General features: G+C 38.1%; 1 protein-coding gene across 2 annotated transcripts in view; it reads left to right on the top strand.

Moving 5' to 3' along the window:
* The window catches only part of KIRREL1 (kirre like nephrin family adhesion molecule 1), a 1,121,500-nt gene that overhangs the window by 411,649 nt on the left and 683,348 nt on the right, over window positions 1–26,503 (top strand). The window contains exon 2 of one of the 2 annotated variants that reach the window (XM_044059334.1): window positions 22,260–22,337. The exons of the other annotated variant lie outside the window; for it this stretch is intronic. Coding sequence (XP_043915269.1) covers window positions 22,260–22,337 — 78 coding nt within the window. The remainder of the gene's footprint in view (window positions 1–22,259; window positions 22,338–26,503) is intronic. 2 annotated transcript variants of the gene reach the window in all.

Raw genomic sequence — 26,503 nt, 5'->3', positions numbered from 1 at the left:
TTCTCTGATGCTCAAGAATCTACTGGAACAGTGTTCACAGACTCTTATCATGACTATAATTCTTCTTTCTAGATTTTTTTTAAAAAGAGCAAATTTCTTTATTTTAGGACCTAAATATTGGTGGACTGAGCATGTGTGAATTGAAGGCAGCAAGAATAATTTTGTTTAGTTTAGGTGACAGAAAAAAACATGTTTGGATGTTGTCCTCTTTTCACGAGGTGACACTGGTCAGCTGAACACATACTACTGTTCCTGAGTAGGAAGACTGACGGAGCGACTGCACACCTCCAGAGTCATTTATTTAGGTAGTCCTGGCAGCCACAGTGGGATGATAGATTTTAGGAGAAACCAAATTTGTAATTTTTTTTTCCTTCAAGTGATGCTCTTTTTCATCCTTTGTATATGCAAACTGGTTAAAGTGGTGAATTTGATAACCACTAGTTTCCTGAACTCAAAATATTGGCAGTAGTACATGTTGGTTTAGAAAGGGGTCAGTGGCTGTAGTGGAAGGAAAGTACATACATACTTACAGATATATTTCAAGCACGGGCATTAATGCTATTTTAGCTTCCCAATATACCAAAACAATTGTTCTCATAATGTGTCCAGGCTGTTCTTAAAAATATCTAAACTAGTACTTGCTTTAATGTAATTTAGTAGTCTGTTCCAAGCATCAGCTGCTCTCTCGGAGAACCAGTTGGCACACTTCTCATTCCTCCAGAAACTTCTACATAGGTTGTCTGATGATTGCCTACTACTTGATAACCCCAAACATTCCCAGAGATAGTTGTCTCTAAATACCCTATAAACCTGAATAAGATCTCCTCTTAGATATCTGTAAGGGACATTGTACAAGTTCAGATATTTTAGTCTTTCATAATAACTTAAATTTTCACATCCATGGATGGCCTTGGTATATTTCCACTGTACTATTTACAGTTTACTCATGCTTGTTTTCTTATAAGGTTTCCATATTGTTATTCCGAACTTGATAAGAAAGGACCCCCCCCCCAAAAGATGTTCAAAAAAAATTTACCTAAATTGTCACTTCACAGAGAATGGTTTCCTTTATCTCAGGACTGATAGACATGTTCATGGATTAGGTGGGTAAACACCAATGTCTAGAACACTGGAGAAACTGGATACCTAGTACCCCCAAATAATCTTAACTTGTGAACATAATGAGGAGACCGTAGACAGAATAATGCCTGCAGCTAGCAGAGGGTGGGTTCTGTTTTAGAATTTTTTCTCTTGTTTTGCACGTTCTCAAAATAATAAAATGACATGATTAGCTGGCAAACAGTGCACTTAGCATGTTTATCATTTTTAAGACTATATATCAGAAAACCAAAGTGAAGTCATAGTAAAAAATACTGGGTATTTCTAGTAACAGGTGTATAATGCTATGTAGCTGCATTGGAGAGCACTGCATTAATCATGCTTTTACAAAGACACTGATGCAAACATGCACGTGTACAAAGAACCACACACCCACTTTTGATCCCACTTTGTATTAGAGTTTTATGTTGCGGGAGACTTCCCATGCACCAGTCTGTGACCCCTGCATGCCTCACTTACTGTAACTAAATCCAATGTCACCATACTTAGTGTGCATAGAATAGAAACAAAAGTTTTACTAAAGTGCTTTCCGTCATTTAGTCTTAAATGAATGGTGCTTAACTAATAGGTTACTGCCAAAATGACCCACCGTCCCCAAAAGGCTTAACATCTGAAACTTTCCAGCTGCCATATAAAAGCAGTAATGTAAAGGTATTTTAAAGGTATAGGGTCAAATATGGACGAAAGTCACTGAAACCAGAAATATAAATTGTGATTGAGGGCAGTTCTGATATCAGTTTATTCTTCAAATATTAAATCACTCTTTTTTATAAGCCTATGTTACAAATGAAGACAGATAATATTTAAAATATCTCCATAAAAAGTAATGAGATTGCCAGGACTGCATTCTGTTTTTCTAAATTAAGTTTTACTAGCTGTCTTTTGTTTGGGTGGGGGTTCAAAAGTAAAACGTTTTATTTTGTACTTGAAATGCCTCTTCTTTTACACTCTACTACCTCATCAGCCTTTCATACAGGTTTATTATATCACCTGCTTACCTTTAGGTCATCTGATAGGACTACAAGGTTTAATTCTCCACATTTATTGCTACTATTGATTTCCCTTCTAAACTGTGTTCTCTTCTAGAACGTTCCATGGTATATTTTTGCATGGTATTCTTCCTGCCGTGGTTTGCACGTTACCACTAATCCTGTCATACCTTATTCATACAGTCTGTGTATTTTAGTTTATTTGCTTTGTTGCACTTCTGGACATCTCTAATAAAAATACATGCATTCGCTTCTAAAATCATCTCTACTGTCAGTTACGGTGACATTGAAATGACAGAATCCTGTAGTGAACTGTGTGATCGCCATCTGGTTACAATCCTTTCATCTGAATGGACTCCTTTTTCTATTACATGCTTTCTCATTGCCCAGCCAATGTTTTACTTGAACTGGCAGCCCCTTCCAGACCCTGAATAAGGCTAATTTGTTCACTAACCTTTTTCTGTGGCACCAGTTAAAGTTTTGCTGGTTTCAAAGGAGGCCATACTCTGAAAGCCCTTTTGGTTTACTGCCATGATTATGTGCTAAAGAACTCCTATTTTGTTTAACCAACTCGTAAAGTTCTCTTACAAATGACAGTAATTGTACATACAAGTTTATCCTTTATTTCACTGCTTTATACTCTAGTACCTCGGCTTATGCCTTCAAATAAGCTAACAGTTACACGATTATTTTCTTCACGTTTGAATTGCATGGTGCATCTTCACTTAACTTTAATTTTACGTTATACAATGTAAATATGTTCCGTTTTACCAGGAAAAAATGTTTTTCAGTGTGTTCTTCCCTAATTATTTGTCAGTTTAATTTACTGTACAAGAATAGTTAGATTCAATGGGGGTTCAGGTGCCTAGGCAGCAAGACATTTCCCTGTGGTACATTTGACTGGGGACACATGGCTGAAGTGACAGTTAGCTGCAGAGAAATATGGCTGTTTGCAAATTTCCTGTGGGCAAAGAGAAGCACACACTGACATGCTCACAGCTGTAATAGCCAAATGCATGGTGGCAGAAGAAGTAATGAGTATTGTTTTCAGTGTACAGCAAATACTTATGTAATTACAACATGTAAAAGTGTGCTACAGTATGGAGGAAATCCTGCAGGCTGCAGTAGTCACATTTATGCTCCAGTATGAGTTTTAGGTAATGTTCCCTAGACACTGTGAAGGGGGTAGTGGTCCACACACACCAATTATAAAGACACTGCCCATTGTGCACTGCATTTTTACTGCTGCTGACATGCCCTCTGGCCAGCCTGCTGCTGATGCCTGCCATATTGCCTGCTGTCTCATGTTCCCTTGGGGACCATGGACATTGTTTTCCCCCTGTGCATTTGGTTATTAAAGCTGTGGTCATAGCAGTGTAGGCTTTTCTTTGCCCACAGGGAATTTGCAAACAGCCACATTTCTCTGCATCTGAATGTCACTTCAGTCATGTGTCCCCAGTCAAATGTACCACAGGGAAATGTGTCGCTGCCCAGGCTCCTGAACCCATGTACCTTCTGTGGAAGGTTGGCTAGCAACTCGACACTGTAAAACTCCACTGCCAATCATGAGCAGACAGGTGATCTGCTGTGGCGACCCCTAACCGGGAAAAGTATGAAAAGGTATGAACCTATATGTCAGTCGCCCTGCTAGACAGGAGTCAAGGAAAGTAAATAATGTGGGAAGAAATAGCCAGGGAATTGTTATGGCTAGGCTTGTATAGGCCCTAGGGCTGATAGCCTAGTACCAACCTGTGAACCTATGAACCTATGAACCTATGAAGTCGAAAGAAGAAGAAGAAGAAGATATGGCTAAGCTTCTCATTGGCTGTCCAGCCCTAAGCTTTGTATAGACCATTGAAGGGTTCAGGCACCTGGGCAGCGAGACATTGGTGTGAATGATATTAAATATATCTATGACACTGATTACCAAAACCACTTGTTTGTTATTTCTCCATTATGATTAGTATATAATGCATGCCCAGTCTAATCTCAGAGAAAGCACAGATGAAGTCTGCATAACCTTGGACTGTACGCCAACTCATTTACCAGGAGACAGACATACAGGTCATCTGCAGATTGACTCAGGAACATATGAGAATACATTTACACTTCAGTCAATACATAAAATTAAGTTAATGTGCAGTAATTATGTAATTCCTTGCCTGAGACCCATTATTGTTGAATGCTATTACAGTTCTGCTGGATGAACAGATGCTGAGTTTGATGTTGTGTGTATACCAGAAACAGCTTTAACTGAACTACCCACAAGCAATGTTGATGTAGTAATAGACTCACAGAAAATGAATGTGGGAAAACACAGATTAAAAAAAAAATGCATGCCACGCACACGTATTTGATCAAGATAGTATATGCAACCCAGCTCGACAGCATTGGTAACATCATTGGAACAGCTAAATTCATCCTACAGCCAAAAGAACACTCATTCACTGGTCCACTGTGAAAATTAACTTTAGATGTCAAAGGCAAAACGAGTCAGAGCTAAGTGGTATTGTCATGCATGGAGTTTTACAAACATTGGAAGAACATGTGGGTAGGTGTTCCAACCATGCATTCATGTCATGCTTGGAGTTTTACAAACATTGGAAGAACATGTGGGTTGGTGTTCTAACCATGCATTCATGTCATGCTTGGAGTTTTACAAACATTGGAAGAACATGTGGGTTGGTGTTCTAACCATGCATTCATGTCATGCTTGGAGTTTTACAAACATTGGAAGAACATGTGGGTTGGTGTTCTAGCCATGCATTCATGTGGTGTAGTGGTTAACATTGTCACCTCACAGCAAGAGGTTCTCCGGTTCGATTCTCGGCAGGGGTGCCTTCTGTGTGGAGTTTGCATGTTCTCCCTGTGTTCGCGTGGGTTTCCTCCGGGTACTCCGGTTTCCTCCCACATTCCAAAGACATGCATCTGGAGCATTTCTCCCCGGGCCTCCGCTGAAAACAGGCTCTGTGGAACCTAGTCGGACTTTCCCGGTCAACAAATGATAAATAAAAATAAAATAAAAAAATAAATGTCATGCTTGGAGTTTTACAAACATTGGAAGAACATGTGGGTTGGTGTTCTAACCATGCATTCATGTCATGCTTGGAGTTTTACAAACATTGTAAGAACATGTGGGTTGGTGTTCTAACCATGCATTCATGTCATGCTTGGAGTTTTACAAACATTGGAAGAACATGTGGGTTGGTGTTCTAACCATGCATTCATGTCATGCGTGGAGTTTTACAAACATTGGAAGAACGTGTGGGTTGGTGTTCTAACCATGCATTCATGTCATGCTTGGAGTTTTACAAACATTGTAAGAATGTGTGGGTTGGTGTTCTAACCATGCATTCATGCCATGCTTGGAGTTTTACAAACATTGGAAGAACATGTGGGTTGGTGTTCTAACCATGCATTCCTGTCATGCTTGGAGTTTTACAAACAGTGGAAGAACATGTGGGTTGGTGTTCTAACCATGCATTCATGTCATGCTTGGAGTTTTACAAACATTGTAAGAACATGTGGGTTGGTGTTCTAACCATGCATTCATGTCATGCTTGGAGTTTTACAAACATTGGAAGAACATGTGGGTTGGTGTTCTAACCATGCATTCATGTCATGCTTGGAGTTTTACAAACATTGGAAGAACATGTGGGTTGGTGTTCTAACCATGCATTCATGTCATGCTTGAGTTTTACAAACATTGGAAGAACATGTGGGTTGGTGTTCTAACCATGCATTCATGTCATGCTTGGAGTTTTACAAACATTGGAAGAACATGTGGGTTGGTGTTCTAACCATGCATTCATGTCATGCTTGGAGTTTTACAAACATTGGAAGAACATGTGGGTTGGTGTTCTAACCATGCATTCATGTCATGCTTGGAGTTTTACAAACATTGGAAGAACATATGGGTTGGTGTTCTAACCACGCATTCATGTCATGCTTGGAGTTTTACAAACATTGGAAGAACATATGGGTTGGTGTTCTAACCATGCATTCAGAACTAAGAATAGTTCCTTATACCTGTGACCCCATAAACTAATTGCCAATCTAAAGAGATGTCCACACAAGATTCTAAGATTTCAAGCTTAAACCTATGTTTACAAAAGCAAAGATGTGCTGTTATATTGATGCCAAAGTAGGATACCAGTCAGTATTCCTTGCTTCAGAAGTCACAACTTGTAACATCAATCTGAACTCCATTTGGTAGGAATCCTGGAGGACACCAATCATTTAGACTAAGTGTATCCCTACATCGTTTCCAGGCCATTATGTCTCAAATTCTTGAAGATTCATGTTGCATGTGCGTGTGTGTGGAGGGGAGGGGGGTGACGTAATGGTTAAAGTCTTAACATCATAACTACAAGGTACAGGGTCTGATTCTGACCTCTATTTATTGGCCAGGCTTATAATAGTGTGCAGACTGATAGCCTACTATTCCACTATGAACCTAATAGCTTATGTCGTACATAGATTACTATATAGAAAATGAAGACAGCTGTGACAGAAAACAGAAATATTATGGATACAGTTGGTAAAGCAGAGCTCATGTTTAACACTGGCAGCTGCAAAATGAAGCAAACGTTCAATGTGTTATTTTGCAGTTTCTGCATATTTAATGGTAGAAGCTCTGACCCCCAAAAAAACTCAGAGACATTCAGAAAATGCAGATTCCTCAAAAATAAAGATGATTTAAACAGATTTATGAAAATGCAGAATTTATTGTGTCCTTCCATACCAGCTTTTACAAAGAAAAAACATTCCTTGCAAGGTCCATCATAGAACAGAATAACCTGAACATGAGACACTGACTGCCAGATACCGTGTGAAGAACTGAAGTCACCAATCATGGTTGCCTGTTTAAAATGTCATGATTAAAACAACCCCTTGTCTCAGAGTTAGACATCACTAAACGGCTTAAGTGTAGCCCTGGTACCAGCTGATAGGTCAATCGTTTTAAGCTGTAAAACCATGTCAGTCTTGATACGGCTATATTTAATGTGAAATGCTTGTGGTCTGTGGAGCGCAGTGATGTCAGAGTTGCCTGCGTGCGACGCCATTAATTATGCTGCACCTGCTAGACTAGAACTCTTGCTTCCCAAATGATTTATTGACTTGGATTCCTGATGCTGCTGGTGTACTTTAACCCAGAAAACTATGGTTATGTTGAGCCGGATGGGCATGCGGCTGAAGATGACATAGAAATCAATAATTCAGCAAATTACCAGTTTCTCCAAGGAGAAGCAAGACACCCAGAGACTTCAATTCACCCTAAACATAATTCAGGGAGTGGTCATCTCAGGACAGTCAGAGAGGATCCAAGCATTGCCAAACAGTTTACATTCATATTGATCCTTTAAGGATGAGTCCTGCTATTCATGACAGAATGAATAAAATCATTCTGGAGCAACTCCACAAAGGTAATCAGGGAAAAAAAACATAATATTATTTATTTATTATTTATTTTATTTGCATTTGTTTACCGGGATAGTCCACTGGACCATATTGAGCCTGTATTCAATGGAGGCCCGGGGAGAAAAGCTGCACAATCAAATTACAGTGTATACATACAAAACAAAAGATACATGCATTTTCAATATAAAGTGTACAATAACATACAAACACAATACCTTCATTCATTAAATACATCAGAGTACAGAAAAACTCCACAATCAAATTACAGTTTATACATACGAAGCACATAGTACATACATTATCAATATAAAGTGTTCAAAAACATAGAAACAGAATACCGTCATTTATTAAATAGATCATTATATGGAGCAATTTGCTATGCATGCATTACAGTGGAGACTTGAGTGAATAAGGCAACAGTTTTGATAAAATTATTAGCCTACAACCTAAAGGATAAGGTGATTAGTACTATAATAACATTGAAGAATTGGAAAAACAGTTAGGATCGCGTTATGGCAACAGTGAGTTGTTGATACTCAGGTTGACTATAGGAAGCAGCTACAGTGATTAGTGTTGGTCATATATTTATTAGTCAAATAAATGGAGAAAGGAGCTATAGCAGGGTGGTAGATAGTGGCAGCTAGGGAAAGAGTGTCAGGTTTTGGGGAGTGTAGTTCTGGTGCATGTGCATTACCATAGAGAGGAAATGTGTTGTTTTTTTAGTTTTAGTTTTTTTTTAAAGAAAGAGGGGTTGCTGGTAGGCCTAAGAGATAGAGGGAGAGTGTTCCATAGTTTAGCAACTGTAAAAGAGTAGTGCATTTGTCCAGCGGAGAGATTTGTTTTTTCTACATTCAGAAGTATTTGATTTTCAGATCAAAGAGGTCTATTGGGATGGGATATGGTAAGAACAGAGGAGAGGGCAGGTCAGTTTGATGGCTTGAAAATAATTGTATGAGCGGTACTGATGCATGAGAAAGTGTTTACTAGACATGGATGAGAAAATGTACAATCCTGCAGTATATTTGCAAAATATGAAAACACAAACACAAGAAGACTTCTAGATCACATGCATCATTATCCAAGTCCAACTTTATATTGCTTCAGATGTTTTTCATTTAAATGGTCACCAGTGTCTGCCCACTACCCTGTAAATCTCCAGTGACTGATGAAATGACAGTGGTCATATCAAGCCAAGCAGAACTAGACATAATACAGCTGTCCACTTCTTTGTTTGGGGGAATATGATGAAATAATAATGGACTATGGACCCTAATATATAGGTCAAGTATTTAAGAAACTGACTCAAGAATAAGAAATTAAGCATGTGATGCTTTTGTCCCACGGCTCCATGGGACTTATGGGTAAGTTATCCTGCTTATTACCATTATTATGTATACTCCATTATGGGTAAGTTATCCTGATTATAACATTATTATGTGCACTCCATTAACGGAAAGTTATCCTGGTTATTACCATTATTATGTCTACTCCATTATGGGTAAGTTATTCTGATTATACCATTATTATGTGCACCCCATTATGGGTAAGTTATCCTGATTATACCATTATTATGTGCACTCCATTATGGGTAAGTTATCCTGATTATAACATTATTATGTGCACTCCATTAACGGAAAGTTATCCTGGTTATTACCATTATTATGTATACTCCATTATGGGTAAGTTATCCTGATTATAACATTATTATGTGCACTCCATTAACGGAAAGTTATCCTGGTTATTACCATTATTATGTCTACTCCATTATGGGTACGTTATCCTGATTATACCATTATTATGTATACTCCATTATGGGTAAGTTATCCTGATTATACCATTATTATGTGCACTCCATTATGGGTAAGTTATCCTGATTATACCATTATTATGTCTACTCCATTATGGGTAGGTTATCCTGATTATACCATTATGATGTGCACTCCATTATGGGTAAGTTATCCTGCTTATACCATTATTATGTATACTCCATTATGGGTAAGTTATCCTGATTATACCATTATTATGTGCACTCCATTATGGGTAAGTTATCCTGATTATACCATTATTATGTGCACTCCATTATGGGTAAGTTATCCTGATTATACCATTATTATGTCTACTCCATTATGGGTAAGTTATCCTGATTATACCATTATTATGTGCACTCCATTATGGGTAAGTTATCCTGATTATACCATTAATATGTGCACTCCATTATGGGTAATTTATCCTGCTTATTACCATTATTATGTCTACTCCATTATGGGTAAGTTATCCTGCTTATTACCATTATTATGTCTACTCTGTTATGGGTAAGTTATCCTGATTATCCTATTATTATGTGCACTCCATTATGGGTAAGATGTTCATCGTGTTACACTGCTGCAGTCATTACACTTGGGTTATCCTGCCGTCAGGCAGTCCCGCAGTCAGCCAGAGTTCCAAAGTCTTGGTTCGGCGTCAGTTGCTGTTTCCTCCTCCCTGACATGAGTGTGACAGGGATATATAAGATGCAGCCGACGCCATTTTCTTCAGTCTTTCTTGCCGCGCGGTGCCCGAAGCAGAAGCAGTTCGCAAGTGCCAGTCGGCCGACTCCTGAGATTTTCATTCTGAATCCAGAACCGAAGTCTTCTAAAAAAGCTAAGTACCCCATTGGGGAAACTTTTTCTTGCTTCAGACCGATATCAGTAAAAGTTAATAACTGTATTTCTTGTGGGAAGCAAATACCTCATAAGGATTTCCACTCCTATTGTATTCCATGCCTAGGCCCTGACCACAATGTCAATGGTTGTCGGTTTTGTGCTAGGTTTAACAAGCGCACTATTAAACGTCGGTTTGATTTTGCCCATCATTATTTTGGCAGAAAATTCAATTACACCATGCCGTCGGAAATTCCGATGACTGCAATGCATAAAAAACGCAAGGACAAGGACAGGCATCCGATGCCCAAAACCGACGACGAGGCCTTTTCTAGGCCGGTCGCCAGTTCTCTGGTTTTCAGTGAGGCGCCTATGCAGCCCCTGACGACCGCTTCCACAGAACCACAGACCACCTCCGACTCCCATGTGGAGCTGGCTGGGCCTTCGGACGCACTAGGGCTTCAGCTTACCGATCCTAACCCTACAGAGGGAACCGAAGTAGCTGAACAATCCACAGCTACAGAGGGTGTTTTCAGACCTACCCAGCTAACCATTAAACTCTCTGCTAAGTCTAAGCCCCCCTTAAAAGCAAAGAAACAGACACAACTCTCTCCAGGACAGGCTTCCATGCCTAAGAAACAAATGCTAAAAATGGCCGAGGACCTCATCACCCTGATCAGGGGGTCCCACCCCCCACCTGATAAAAGGCCCAAGCAGGATGCAGACTATGAATCTTCTGACCAGGTGTCCATTTCCTCAGACTCTTCCTCGGACCTAGGATACTCTTTACCCCCTTATGAGGATTCTGATGCTGAGGAATCAATTCCATCAGCCTCTCCGCCTGAGGATTACTCCTTTGGGGAGACCTTACATACCATGAGGGAACATTTCCATTGGGAAGGCCAGGATTACTCAGAATCCAAGAAAAGGCTCATAGACTTCCTTTTATTGCCTCAACACAGACCCCTTGCTATCCTGCCAGTTTTAGATATTGTGGATAATGTGTACACTGAATCCAGTTTAAACCCTGACTCCTTACCCCCAGCCCCAGTTAAACCTGAAAGATATTACAGAGTCCCTGACTCTCACAAATTTCTGTACAAAATCCCTGTTGCTGACCCTGAAACTATTTCTCAGGGACCCAAAGAGATTAAGGCCTCATCAGCAAAAAAACCCAGTTCCATCTGACAAAGATTCCGGAGCATTAGACAGATGGGGAAAGAAGGTATATACATCTGCTACTTTAGCAATGAGAGCCTTGAATTGCCAGTTTCATATGCTAAAATATCAGCAATTTTTGATGTCTCATTTGAAACAAAAGATGCTTCCAGAATCAGATCCTCCAAACCTAAAAGAAATGCAGGATTTATTGCATGCAGCTGAACAAGTGGGTAAACATACCTTGCAATGTGGTTTTGATTCCTTAGAGGCCTCCTGTAGAGCAGCAGTTACAGGCTCTGTCATTAGAAGGCATGCTTGGTTAAAAGAACATACATTACCAGATCATGTTAAGGTCAAATTATTGGATGCACCTTTGCAGCGGGATGTGCTGTTTGGAGTTAAGGCAGAGGAGGTATTAAAGAAGATGGAGGATAAGGCAAAATCTATGCAAACAGTGAAAGATTTTTTACAGTTTCAGCCTCCTCGTTTTAGCAGAAATTGGCCAACAAAGAATTGGGCCTTTCCAGTCACAAATAGACCTCAAAGGGGCAGATACAGACATCCAAGAGGTAGAGGTCAGACACAAGGCCCTTATAGGCCTCGACAATGGGGTGCACCAGGCCAGAAAAAAGGAGAAGACAGGCCTCAACCTTATAAAAAACAGCCTCACTGACTTTCCACTGCAGCTGCCAAACATCTCTCTCTTGGCAGCCCACTTAGGAGGAAAACTGGCACTTTTCTATCACAACTGGCATTGCATCACCAAAGACAAATGGGTTCTCAACATTGTATCTCAAGGTTACAGGTTCCATTTTCACACCCTGCCAAGGCTAAAAGGAATGCCAAATCTGCCACCAAATCAGTGGGCAGAGGCTCAAAAAAAATTACAGCAATCATGAACATGAGAGCTATTCAACAGGTACCACCACAGGAACAAGGACAAGGATTTTACTCAAGACTCTTTCTGGTTCCCAGAAAGGACAAAGCCTGGAGACCCATTCTGGACCTTTCTTCACTAAACACCTACCTGGATGTTCCGAAATTCAAGATGTTGACACTACAGCAGCTTCTTCCCATGCTGGGCAAGAAAGCTTGGCTCATGACTTTGGACCTCAAAAAGGCATACCTGCATGTCACTATCAGACAAAACTGCAGAAGATACCTCAGATTTCTAGCTGGTTTAATGCACTATCAATTCTCTGCACTGCCCTTTGGCTTATCTACTGTGCCCAGAGTCTTCACAAAGTGCCTGGCACCAGTAATTGCATTTTGCAGGCAAAAAGGAATTCAAATTTATCCATACCTGGACGACTGCCTGATTCAAGCAGAGAGCAAGGACATTCTACTAAAGCATCTGGCGTACATAAAAAAGTTATTAAGTTGCCTGGGGTACACAGTAAATGAAAAGAAATCAAAATTAGTGCCCTCACAACAGATAATATTCCTGGGTGCCAGCTTGAACACAATGGCCCAGATGGCTTATCTCATGCCAGACAAGCAAGGACAACTGACTCAATATTTTCAATTAATGGCAACAAAGACCCAACTCCCTGCAAGAAAAATTCTGCAGGCCTTGGGCTACATGGCATCTTGCATACTACTAATTCCATATGCCAGTCTGCATATGAGGAAACTACAATGGTACCTAAAGAGCTATGGTCTCAACACTGTCAAAGTCTGGAAACAGTTATACCACTAATTCCTTGCCTACAACAGGATTCTCGATGGTGGGCACAAGCTTGTCACCTCAACAAGGGACAGCCTTTCACTCAACCCACAGCCAGGCAGACACTGACAACAGATGCATCGGATTATGCCTGGGGAGCACCCATGGCAGGAAAATGTATCCAGGATGAGTGGCCCACAGAGCAAAGACATCTCCACATCAATCAAAAAGAGATGCTAGCTGTACAAAATGATATTATAGCTTACAAGGACCTACTGCATCCAGGACAATTACTACTAAAGACAGACAACACCACAGTTATGTGGTACATAAACAAGCAAGGGGGCACACACTCCTACCCCCTCTGCAGACAAGCCATGACCTTGTGGAACACAGCTCTAAACTACCAAGTTCATCTGCAAGCACAATTCCTGCCAGGAGAGAAAAACACACTGGCAGATGACCTAAGCAGAAACATTATGGACCCACACGAATGGGAACTGAACCCACAAATATTCAGAATGATAACACAAAAATGGTGGAGCCCAGGCATAGATCTGTTTGCTTCCCCAAAGAACTGCCAATTACAGAAATTCTGCACAAGGAGCTACCATACACAAGCATGGAAAGTGGATGCCCTCTCATTCAGCTGGAAAAAACTACAAGTATACGCTTTCCCTCCTTTACCTCTCCTTCCAAAGGTACTCATAAAAGCCAAGCAGGAAGAGCCAAAAATGATCCTGATTGCACCAGACTGGCCACACCAGCACTGGTACCCAATCTTAAAGAACTTAGCACAAGAACCACCCTGGATTTTGCCTCAAATTCCACAGTTGCTGACACAGCACAACAATCAGATACTTCACAGCCAGCTAAAGACCTTAAATCTAGCTGCATGGAAAATTCCTTAGTCAAGCAAACAATGCCTCTCTCCAAAGCTGTTATGGATGTCATTCTGGAGGCCAGAAGGCCTAGCACCAGGAAAGCATACTCTGATAAATGGAAGAGATTCTGTGCCTGGAACCAAGCGCACAGCCTTGACCCTCTTGTCCCAAACATTCCTCAGATACTTCAATACTTAACTGAGATGCTGGACAAGGGCCTCTCTTTTTCATCCATCAAGATCCATGCCTCAGCTATCTCTGCTCATTACAACACGGATCCACCAATTTTTTCTAATCCTTTGCTCAAACAGTACCTCAGAGGGGCTAAAAACATAAGACCACCCCGCAGAGCACCAACACCAACTTGGGACCTCAATTTTGTTTTGGAAAAATTAACCTTACCTCCTTTTGAGCCAGGTAACACAGCAGAATTAAAATACATCTCTTGGAAAACTGCCCTACTACTGGCAATAACATCAGCATGAAGAGTTTCAGAATTACAGGCACTAATGGCAGTGGAACCTTTCCTCATCTTCCACCAGGACAGGGTGTCTTTAAGAACTACCTCTACATTTATGCCAAAGGTGGTATCAAGTGTGGCTCTAAACCAAACTATTCACTTGCCAACTTTTTATCCAAAATCACAGAACAAAGGGGAGAGACTACTACATCCTTTGGACATTTACAGACAGTCTGAGCAATTATTGGTAGCATACGCTGCAGGAGCACAGGGAAAAGCCATTTCAAAGCAGACTATTTCAAAATGGATAGGACACTGTATACGTTTCTGCTATACCTGCCATGGAAAACCTGTACCTAGCAGCATTAGATCTCACTCCACCAGGGCAACAGCCACTTCAACTGCCTACCTCAGAGGAGTACCTACCAAGGATATTTTGGAAGCAGCAACATGGAGTTCTGTGCATACTTTCACCAAACATTACCATTTGCCTTTATACTCCAAATCCACAGCTGGTTTCGCCACTGCTGTACTGCAGGGCCTTATAGCCACCCATAATGCCTTATATATCCAGCCTCCCTACCTCAGCTTTGGGATTCCACCCAAGTGTAATGACTGCAGCAGTGTAACACGATGAACACAGTACAGTTTTGACCTACCATAAATTTAGATGTTCGAGTGAAAACACTGCTGCAGTCCAGGTTACCCTCCCTCCTTCCCCTCTTACTTTCTGGTACTTACCTAGGGCATCTACCCTTTATTCCTATGGGGAGTATTTGCTGGTAACTTAAAATGGTTGTTTGCTTTTCTTTTGTATTTTTTACTAGCAATTTAAATTGCCTACCTATTTTGGGGGCACCTGACATCTGGGGCAAGAGAAACTGAAAAAAATGGCGTCGGCTGCATCTTATATACTCCTGTCGCACTGACATCAGGGAGGAGGTGACAGCAACTGACGCCGGACCAAGACTTTGGAACTCTGGCCAACTGCGGGACCGCCTGACGGCAGGATAACCCAAGTGTAATGACTGCAGCAGTGTTTACACTCGAACATCTACATTTATGGTAGGTACAAAACTGTACTTTATCCTGATTATACCATTATAACGTGCACTCCATTATGGGTAAGTTATCCTGCTTATTACCATTATTATGTCTACTCCATTATGGGTAAGTTATCCTGATTATACCATTATTATGTCTACTCCATTATGGGTAAGTTATCCTGATTATACCATTATTATGTGCACCCCATTATGGGTAAGTTATCCAGATTATACCATTATTATGTGCATTCCATTATGGGTAAGTTATCCTGCTTATTACCATTATTATGTCTACTTCATTATGGGTAAGTTATCCTGCTTATACCATTATTATGTGCACTCCATTATGGGTAAGTTATCCTGCTTATACCATTATTATGTGCACTCCATTATGGGTAAGTTATCCTGCTTATTACCATTATTATGTGCACTCCATTATGGGTAAGTTATCCTGATTATACCATTATTATGTATACTCCATTATGGGTAAGTTATCCTGATTATACCATTATTATGTGCACTCCATTATGGGTAAGGTATCCTGATTATACCATTATTATGTGCACTCCATTATGGGTAAGTTATCCTGATTATACCATTATTATGTGCACTCCATTATGGGTAAGTTATCCTGATTATACCATTATTATGTGCACTCCATTATGGGTAAGTTATCCTGCTTATTACCATTATTATGCCTACTCCATTATGGGTAAGTTATCCTGCTTATTACCATTGTTATGTCTACTCCATTATGGGTAAGTTATCCTACTTATACCATTATTATGTCTACTCCATTATTGGTAAGTTATCCTACTTATTACCATTATTATGTCTACTCCATTATGGGTAAGTTATCCTGATTATACCATTATTATTTCTACTCCATTATGGGTAAGTTATCCTGCTTATACCATTATTATGTCTACTCCATTATGGGTAAGTTATCCTGCTTATTACCATTATTATGCCTACTCCATTATGGGTAAGTTATCCTAATTATACCATTATTATGCACACTCCATTATGCGTAAGTTATCCTGATTATACCATTATTATGTGCACTCTATTATGGGTAAGTTATCCTGATTATTACCATTATTATGTCTACTCCATTATGGGTAAGTTATCCTGCTTATTACCATTATTATGTCTACTTCATTATGGGTAAGTTATCCTGATTATACCCTTGTTATGCGCACTCCATTATGGGTAAGTTATCCTGCTTATACCATTATTATGTCTACTCCATTATGGGTAAGTTATCCTGCTTATTACCATTATTATGTGCACTCCATTATGGGTAAGTTATCCTGCTTATACCATTATTATGTGCACTCCATTATGGGTAAGTTATCCTGCTTATACCATTATTATGTGCACTCCATTATGAGTAAGTTATCCTAATTATACCATTATTATGTGCACTCCATTATGGGTAAGTTATCCTGATTATACCATTATTATGTGCACTCCATTATGGGTAAGTTATCCTGATTATACCATTATTATGTAAACTCCATTATGGGTAAGTTATCCTGCTTATTACCATTATTATGTGCACTCCATTATGGGAAAGTTATCCTGCTTATGCCATTATTATGTGCACTCCATTATGAGTAAGTTATCCGGCTTATTACCATTATTATGTCTACTCCATTATGTTTAAGTTTTCCTGATTATACCATTATTATGTGCACTCCATTATGGGTAGTTATCCTGCTTATACCATTATTATGTGCACTCCATTATGGGAAAGTTATCCTGCTTATGCCATTATTATGTGCACTCCATTATGAGTAAGTTATCCGGCTTATTACCATTATTATGTCTACTCCATTATGTTTAAGTTATCCTGATTATACCATTATTATGTGCACTCCATTATGGGTAGTTATCCTGCTTATACCATTATTATGTCTACTCCATTATGGGTAAGTTATCCTGCTTATACCATTATTATGTGCACTCCATTATGGGTAAGTTATCCTGATTATACCATTATGATGTGCACTCCATTATGGGTAAGTTATCCTGCTTATACCATTATTATGTCTACTCCATTATGGGTAAGTTATCCTGCTTATACCATTATTATGTCTACTCCATTATGGGTAAGTTATCCTACTTATTACCATAATTATGTCTACTCCATTATGGGTAAGTTATCCTGCTTATACCATTATTATGTCTACTCCATTATGGCTAAGTTATCCTGCTTATACCATTATTATGTCGACTCCATTATGGGTAATTTATCCTGCTTATACCATTATTATGTGCACTCCATTATGGGTAAGTTATCCTACTTATTACCATAATTATGTCTACTCCATTATGGGTAAGTTATCCTGCTTATACCATTATTATGTCTACTCCATTATGGGTAAGTTATCCTGCTTATACCATTATTATGTCGACTCCATTATGGGTAATTTATCCTGCTTATACCATTATTATGTGCACTCCATTATGGGTAAGTTATCCTGATTATACCATTATTATGTGCACTCCATTATGGGTAAGTTATCCTGCTTATACCATTATTATGTCTACTCCATTATGGGTAAGTTATCCTGCTTATACCATTATTATGTCTACTCCATTATGGGTAAGTTATCCTGCTTATACCATTATTATGTCTACTCCATTATGGGTAAGTTATCCTGATTATACCATTATTATGTGCACTCCATTATGGGTAAGTTATCCTGATTATACCATTATTATGTGCACTCCATTATGGGTAAGTTATCCTGCTTATACCATTATTATGTCTACTCCATTATGGGTAAGTTATCTTGATTATATTATTATTATGTATACTCCATTATGGTATGTTATCGTGATTATAGCATTATTATGTGTGCTCCATTATGGGTAAGTTATCCTGATTATATTATTATTATGTATACTCCATTATGGTATGTTATCGTGATTATAGCATTATTATGTGTGCTCCATTATGGGTAAGTTATCCTGATTATACCATTATTATGTGCACTCCATTATGGGTAAGTTATCCTGATTATACCATTATTATGTGCACTCCATTATGGGTACGTTATCTCGCTTATACCATTATTATGTCTACTCCATTATGGGTAAGTTATCTTGATTATATTATTATTATGTATACTCCATTATGGTATGTTATCGTGATTATAGCATTATTATGTGTGCTCCATTATGGGTAAGTTATCCTGCTTATTACCATTACTGTTTATACTCCATTATGGGTAAGTTATCCTGGTTCTTACCATTATTATGTATACTCCATTGTGGGTAAGTTATCCTGACTATTACCATTTTTACGTATACTCCCTTATGGGCACATAATCCTGTTTATTATGATTATTATGTGTACTCCTTTATGGGTAAGTTATACTGCTTATACCATTATTATGTATAGTATGTTATCCTGCTTATTACCATTATTATGTATACTCCATTATGGGTGTATAACCCTCTTTTATTCCCCCATATATTCACATAGTAATTGCTAGGATATTTCTGTTTGCACTGATGCTAGTATACAGGGCACTCAAAAGAAAAGCAATGTCTGGTTAGTAACTTAGCTTTTACTTATAAAAGAATTGTGAGTTTATATATATATATAATGTGTGTGTGTGTGTGTGTGTGTGTGTGTGTGTGTGTGTGTGTGTGTGTGTGTGTGAGTGTATGTATCTCTCTTTCTAAAGATATATATATATATATATATATATATATATATATATATATATATATATATATATATATATATATATATATTTAAAAATAAATGTATATATATATATATATATATATATATATATATATATATATATATATATATATATATATTGGTCTACTTCAAGAGATCGAAGTTGCAGAACACTGGACCATACATCATCGAGGACAAGATGATCAATGTTCTACAGCAAAAGATAAAAAGTCTTCTTGTAAGTTTTTGCAGGGGGGCAAGTCCCCCTACACCTCCCACGCTGAGGGATGCGGCCCAGACATGCCCTGTTACTTGCATATACCAACTATGAGATCACATTATAGTGAAGAGAACAGTAAATTTCCCGTTCTGTGCTGTATGGTGAAAATCTCTTCACTGTACTGCAATCTCGGTGTTAGTATATTTAAGTAGCAGGGTGAGTGGGGGTGCAGGGTCACTTACCCCTTGCTAAAAAGTGAAATAAGAAGTTTTCACATTTTAGTTTTTTTTTTTTTGAGTTTGATATTACAGAACTTCAATCCTCTAGTCCTCAGTGATCAGAGGTTCGATGTTCTGCAATTTCAATACTCTGAAGTGAACCCATATATATATATATATATATATATATATATATATATATATATATATATATATATATATATATATGTGTGTGTGTGTGTGTGTGTGTGTGTGTGTGTGTATCTAGGACTATTGAATGAAAGTTCAATAGTCTGAATCCACAATAACCGAACGCACTTTAATGAAAGCGCTTTCACCGAAAAAGTGCTTTCGTTAAAGTGCGTTCTACTTTTATATTCTCACTCCAAGGTCGCACTACTGTGAGGAAAAGGGAATTCTCCCTTAACTGCACCATAGTGCGACCGGCACAACCAGCATAATTAACCAAAAGTGCTGAGTTTGTTAATGAGTATTTGAAAGCTGTTTAGCTGTTATTTAATATGTTCTGCTTAAGTAGAATGTGGTAATGTCAGATGATGAGTACTTTTCTTTGTTTTTCTATACTTAGGGATTGAATGGGGCTGGTTTGTGTGGAAGTTGGTGGGTCATGATGTAGCTATATGTATATACATGGTTAACTAAGCAATCAGACAGGACTTAAAAGTGCATTGAAAAAAAGACTGATCTTAAATGAAACATAAAAACAACACCTGCCCCCCAAAAAAACAGTATTTTCACTGGGGGCACATGTCCTACTAATAATATCTACCAACAATGAGATCACACTACAGTTGGGAAAGGACAAATTCCCAGATCCCGCTTTACCAAGATTTCACATGCAGAACTGCAGGTGGGCTAAAAAATGGGAAAAAAGTGCATTTGCTCTTCTGAGTGCTCACCGATAGCAATTCCACCATAAATGCATATACCCACATCCCATGTGGAGTGTGGAGGGGATACTTTGCTCTTTTTGATTTATGACATTCCACTGAATGGCACAGATGCGTTTTTACAGATTTTCCAATTGTCTTTTGATGTTCCATTGTAGAACCATATTATAAACAATAATTCTCTTGCTTAACTGTCATTTCTAGTAAACAAGGGGGATGTAGTGAGATGCTGTGAAAAGAATCGTATTGCTGCTTTATACATGCTTTACAGTACTACTTTTTACTGCATTGTACATTTAAGCTGAGAAATGAAACTTAAGGGAGCAAAGGGAAGACCACTGACCTGTTCATGTGTCTTCTGTATTACTTAATAGCTCACTAGAAACTAAATTTGGTCAAAGTTAGCCTGCCTGTCATTTAGGAGATAGGTAATAATGCCATTTCCCCTTTAGGATATTTGTATGTCACTGCACACTAGACCATACCCTGCGCCACAAAACAAATTGATTTCAGAACCACACGCCTCACAGTAAGACGTTGCCCTGTTCGATTCTCAGCTAAAGCGTCTTCTGTGTGGAGACATGCGTGAATGGGCGTACCTTCGTTGAAGGTTGTGCGTCTGGCCTGGCAAGTCAATACATAAAAATCTACTGCCAATCATCAGCGGACCGGAGTTCCGCTGTGGCGACCCCTAACCGGGAAAAGCCGAAAGATACAACAACAATAACAACATTATATGTTGTATCTGCTACCTTTCAGCGCTAGATAGAAACTGAGAAATGGAAGGAAATCAGCTGCTGTCAGACATGTAAACAGAGAAACGATACAGAAGAGATTCAATCTAGTCCTATTAGCAGGTCATGAGCAACGATGTAAATCATCTCTGCAAAATAATAACGTTTGCATACATGAGGTCTACCTCAATGCACTGGTAAGGACTTTGCTATTTACCCTGTAGCAGTATGCATTTCCTAGAAGTGGTTAAGCTGAGTTTAAAGTAAAGAATGCCAACACACTGCATTTCACCTCGATTGTCCCTTTGGGGCTTACAATCCATTTGGTTAATATCCTGGAGGTTAATTTTCCAGTGTTTCTTGTCTTAATGTGCAGCTTGGTTGATACATAAAATTAACTGAATTAACACAAGTGAAATTAGTATGATGCTGTATTTGTTACACTGACTGCGCCAATCTCTGTCTCACTGACTCCCACACTCCATGTCTCTCTCTCTCACACACACACACACACACACACACACACACACACACACACACACACACACACGCACACACACGCACACGCGCACACACACACACACACACACACACACACACACACACACACACACACACACACACACACACACACACACACACATATGCACACACACACACACACACACACACACACACACACATACACACACTCTTTTTAAACCTCTGCAAATGTATTAACAGTAACAAGGAAAGCAGAGCTGCAGTAGGGATTTGCTATTATTCATTAACAAAAGTCAGGTGTCAGCTAGAGAATTCTTAATCTTAAAAAATATGCTGGTCATATCCTGTTGTTCTGTCCATTTCTTGAGTGCATTTTATTGAAGTGTCTCTAGTTATAGACCTCGCTGATTAATCTGACTTTTTGTCATTGGTTTGTCATACAGCCACACTGACAGTTTTCATTGGATGTCCTCTTTCCTTCTTTTTCCATTTCCTTTTTTTGTTTCCTTCTTCCTGTATACCTTTTTTTTCTTTCTTTCTTATTCTTTCTCTTGCTTCCTCCCTTCTTTTCTTTTTCTCTCATCCTTTCTTTGTTCCCTTTTTAGGAATATTAGAAAATGCAAAAGAAGCAGAAGAGAGAACAGTTCCTGTCAAAAGAAATGAACCCAGAGACAGCACTGAAGGTAACAAAGGACCATATCAGAGAAAAAAAAATGTTCAGATCATCTTATGATAGAAGAACAAACTAAGAAGGTTGGTCACTGCAGTTCACTGAAGAGGTTGGAAATTGCTCAATGTCTTTTATAAAGTGAAGATACTGAACTCACTTAGAAGAAAGGATCTTAGATTGAACGTGAGCAAAATGTTGCACTTGAGTTACTCTAGAATTCTAAAAGGGATCATAAAAGAGCTAGTGATTTCCAGGAATCAGATTTTTTACAATCATTGTGGGATTGGTGTAGGATTTCAATAGTGAACAGATGTCTTTTTCCTTCATGATGAACAATTGCACAAGCAGAAATCTGCAGACTATTTAATGTGTTCTCTAAATTGAAGAGTAGTGACTTCTGAAAGAAAAACGGTTTAGTACCTGGTAACCTGTAAGATACAAGAACACAGTACATGAATTCATAGCTGGAAGACCATGTCCACTAGATAAAACAGATTTCTTTGATTTTTGTAACCAGAATTGCAGATCACATAGGAATTGTGAATATAAATGTTTAAACTTAAGTAAGGAATTTTGTACCCCCCAAACATTATTATCAACTTATATGACTCAGAGAATCCTCCCAAAATCCCAGAATGACCCTTCATTTAAAATATTTTCTTACAAAAATGCTACAAGTAATAAAAGTGGGCATCCATTATCCTTAAAATATCTGATAACATATGCATTTTCATTTCTTTATCTTTTATCTGTATCTTGTCTTTCACTTCCCTGTTGATTGTTATTTATTAATTATGAATTTAGTTTCGTTAACCGTGAATGTCAATTTAGAGGGTCACATTTACAGTGGAATCCCAGACAGAATAAAATCTTTCTTGAATAAAAAGATGGCTGTATAGAATCAGTATTTAATAAGTTATAGTCGCATCTCAGAAAGTAGAGGATAACAATTGCAAACTCTAAACTCAGAACAAAGTATATAAGAAACAATAATAATATTCCTACTATTACTGTTTGTTATGGTTAGTAACGTTTGCTCAGCTCAAACTGTCTTAAGAATTACCAGATTATTTAATAATAGGTCCCTACCTAGTATAGCTAGGAATCTTAATTCCAAAACTGTAATATTATTTTCTCTTAATAACATTATGTATTTCAAAAAATGTAAAAACTCATCAGACCACTTTTAAGACCTGCAGGTTCATGAGCCATTCTGCTTTTCAACAACGCTAACACATACCTCTCATTTTCCACTGATTTTGGCTCAAAATTTAGCTCTGTTCCCTCTTAATCCCTCCAAAAATTGGTGATTTGGGGTGGGGAATGGATTGCACTTAATAAATAATGACCATAAATAATGATAATAATTGCAGTTACAGACTTCTTTTAGTTCACATTCTATTATTCTGCCAGCTTCTGAAATTAATAGTTCTGATATCTTTAAAAGTGTCCCCAAGTGCCCCAAATTATGTTTGGATTTGTCCCCATACTCAATAAGATCCTTAATTTCTTTGTGAAGAATTTTTCAAGCATTTGCTCACTCAATTGTCAGTTTTCTGCAACTATTACCATGCATTTTTCTCTCATGTAATAATTTTGTTAAGTTTTCTTAATTTTGTAATTTTCTAACTTTGTATTTTATAATGTTGTAATCTGTAAGACTGTACTGTTTTGGAGCTTTTCTCTCCAGGACTCCATTGAAAATGGGCTCCTTGTGGCCCAATGGACCATCCTGGCAAACAAACTGCAAATAAATAAATAAATTCTGGTGGTAAGAGGATGAGACTATGTCACTGCAGTCTGTACAAAAGCACTGTCTGTCTTATCACCAAACAAGCCACTCAGCTCTTGTGTGTGTGTGTGTGTGTGTGTGTGTGTGTGTGTGTGTGTGTGTGTGTGTGTGTGTGTGTGTGTGTGTGTGTGTGTGTGTGTGTATAAATATATATATATATATATATATATATATATATATTTATATTTATTATATATATATATATGTATATATATATATATATATATATATATATATAAAACTTTGTATAGCTGAATGCCTGTCCACACAAGGGTAGCATGTTTTCCTTATGTATGCTACACTGACGCTTGAGGTCATAACAACAAAGGGAAATATCTCTTATTAGGACATGTTTGTAACAGTAATTACAGAGATCTTTTTGTTTATCCCGTACTGTACCTGCTATCTGGAACTTTATCTGCCTCTATTACAAATTTCTCTTTTCATCCGAGCTTTAGGAGTGCTTTATTTTCGCACCTACCCCAATCTACTTCATATTTCTTCTTAGAAATGCTACATAGATAATGGTAAGGTGGATGTTAGATGTCCTATTACATTGCTGATGAAATCTTTGACTTTAATTTGTCCGTTGTTTTAATGTTTTCGCTTTGTCTGTTTGCTACACTCTGGTTCTGCTGCTTTGGATTATATCGCATACACTTTAACTCCGTATCTTACCGTTCACATCCTTCATACTTTAACGTTTTCTACATGAGCATTCAAGTGTAACATAACTTTTAATGAGCTGACTTTTTCTCACATATGCTGAAATCTGTATGTCCAATTTAAAGTGTTGCATTACATATCGAGTGCTATTTAGTGTTTTAACCTGATTTTTGTCAGATCCAGGTTACAGCTGAAAAGAGTTCTTCACATCAATCTACCCACTTGGTTGAAATATATGTTAATACTAAACATAATTAATTACTTGTAAGGTAGAATGTGACTTATTGCTAGACTGTATCCTATTTTATACTGTTACATGTGAATTATTCAGCATTCAGTTTTCTAGATGTTGCATAAAGATCTGGATTACAGTTGCTGTCTGGTCGGAGGGGGAAAAAGATGCAAATACAAGAAGAGTGTAGGAATAGTCAGATAACAGGTTGGAATGTACCAATGTAAATGAACCCTCCTGGAAAAAAAAGCCTAGGCAATGAGCAGAGAGTAGATAATTGTTTAAATAAAAATAAAAAGCATACAAGGCCAATCACAGAAAACAACATCATGGAATTTAGTTTAGCGACAGGCTTTTGCAAGGACATTTAGTAAAGACACATATGGAATACACGTTCATTTCTGAGAACCTTCTATTACAAAATTATAAACAGAATGGAAGTAACCAAAGCAGTAAAGCAAACCTTAATGCTTCTTGAAAGCAAATGGAAGTAGCCCGATTTGTATAACTTACAGTAGCAGAGAAGGTAGGACAACAGAGGAGCCCAGCAGGAGTGTCCCCCTTCTCCTTTGCTATTTGCTTTATATTTTGAGCCATTGACAAAGAAAATAAGGGATTCAGAAATTCAAGCTTACATTTGGTATGGTAATCAAGAAAAGTTGGCTTTTTTGCAGAAGATATTATTTTGTACCTGATAAAACTGGAAAAGGACATCTCAGTGTGTTGTGGAACATTCTGAGACAGTTTCAAGTCGTTTTGGTATATAAAATTAATGAAGATAAAAATAAATTGTATACCCATGCGTGAATTAGTTCAGTAATACCCATATTTATGAGGATATGATATTGTGAAGTATTTAGGAGAATTGATTAAAAAGGCTTCTGTTATGGCTACTAAGGATATGTGGGAAGAGACTAAACAGACGATAATACAAAAATTGAGAAACTGGAAGCTCTTGTTTATGGCTATGGACAGTAGGATGCAAGCAGTAAAAATGTTTTAGTCCCTTTAGTTTTATATACAGGTCAAGAATATTGTTATGAACCAGAGAAGAAGTTGTAGACCATAATTAATATAGAGTGAAGGATTTTATCTGGGAGGTAAAGAGTTCAAGGGACGAGTGGGATAATTTGATCCTTCCAATAGAAGAAGTTGGTTTAGGATTACTTGACTTGAAGGGATATTTTAGAGCTACACAGGTAAGGCTCATATACAGAATATAAGCAAAAAGCTATAATTCAAAGTGGAAAGGGATGATGAAATGGGGGGAAACTCAAAAAATAAGGAGAGAGTGGAATTGTGGATGCAGACCTGAAGGAGAAAATTACATAGAAATAAATTGTAATTCTGGGAACAATACATGCAGAATAATGTTCTGGATGAGGAGTGAGGTTTAAGGGAAGTCAGGAATTGAGCAATTTATTTAACATTGGTGTGAAGGCTGTCAGCCTAGCCAGATAGAATTCTGTAGATAATTCGGTCATCTGTA

The sequence above is a fragment of the Protopterus annectens genome, chromosome 17.part0 (genome assembly GCF_019279795.1).
Source record: "Protopterus annectens isolate FY-2018-M chromosome 17.part0, PAN1.0, whole genome shotgun sequence".
NCBI classification, from domain to species: domain Eukaryota; kingdom Metazoa; phylum Chordata; order Ceratodontiformes; family Protopteridae; genus Protopterus; species Protopterus annectens.
Note: the sequence above shows the minus strand (reverse complement) of the source record. Positions and strands in the feature narration are given on the sequence as shown.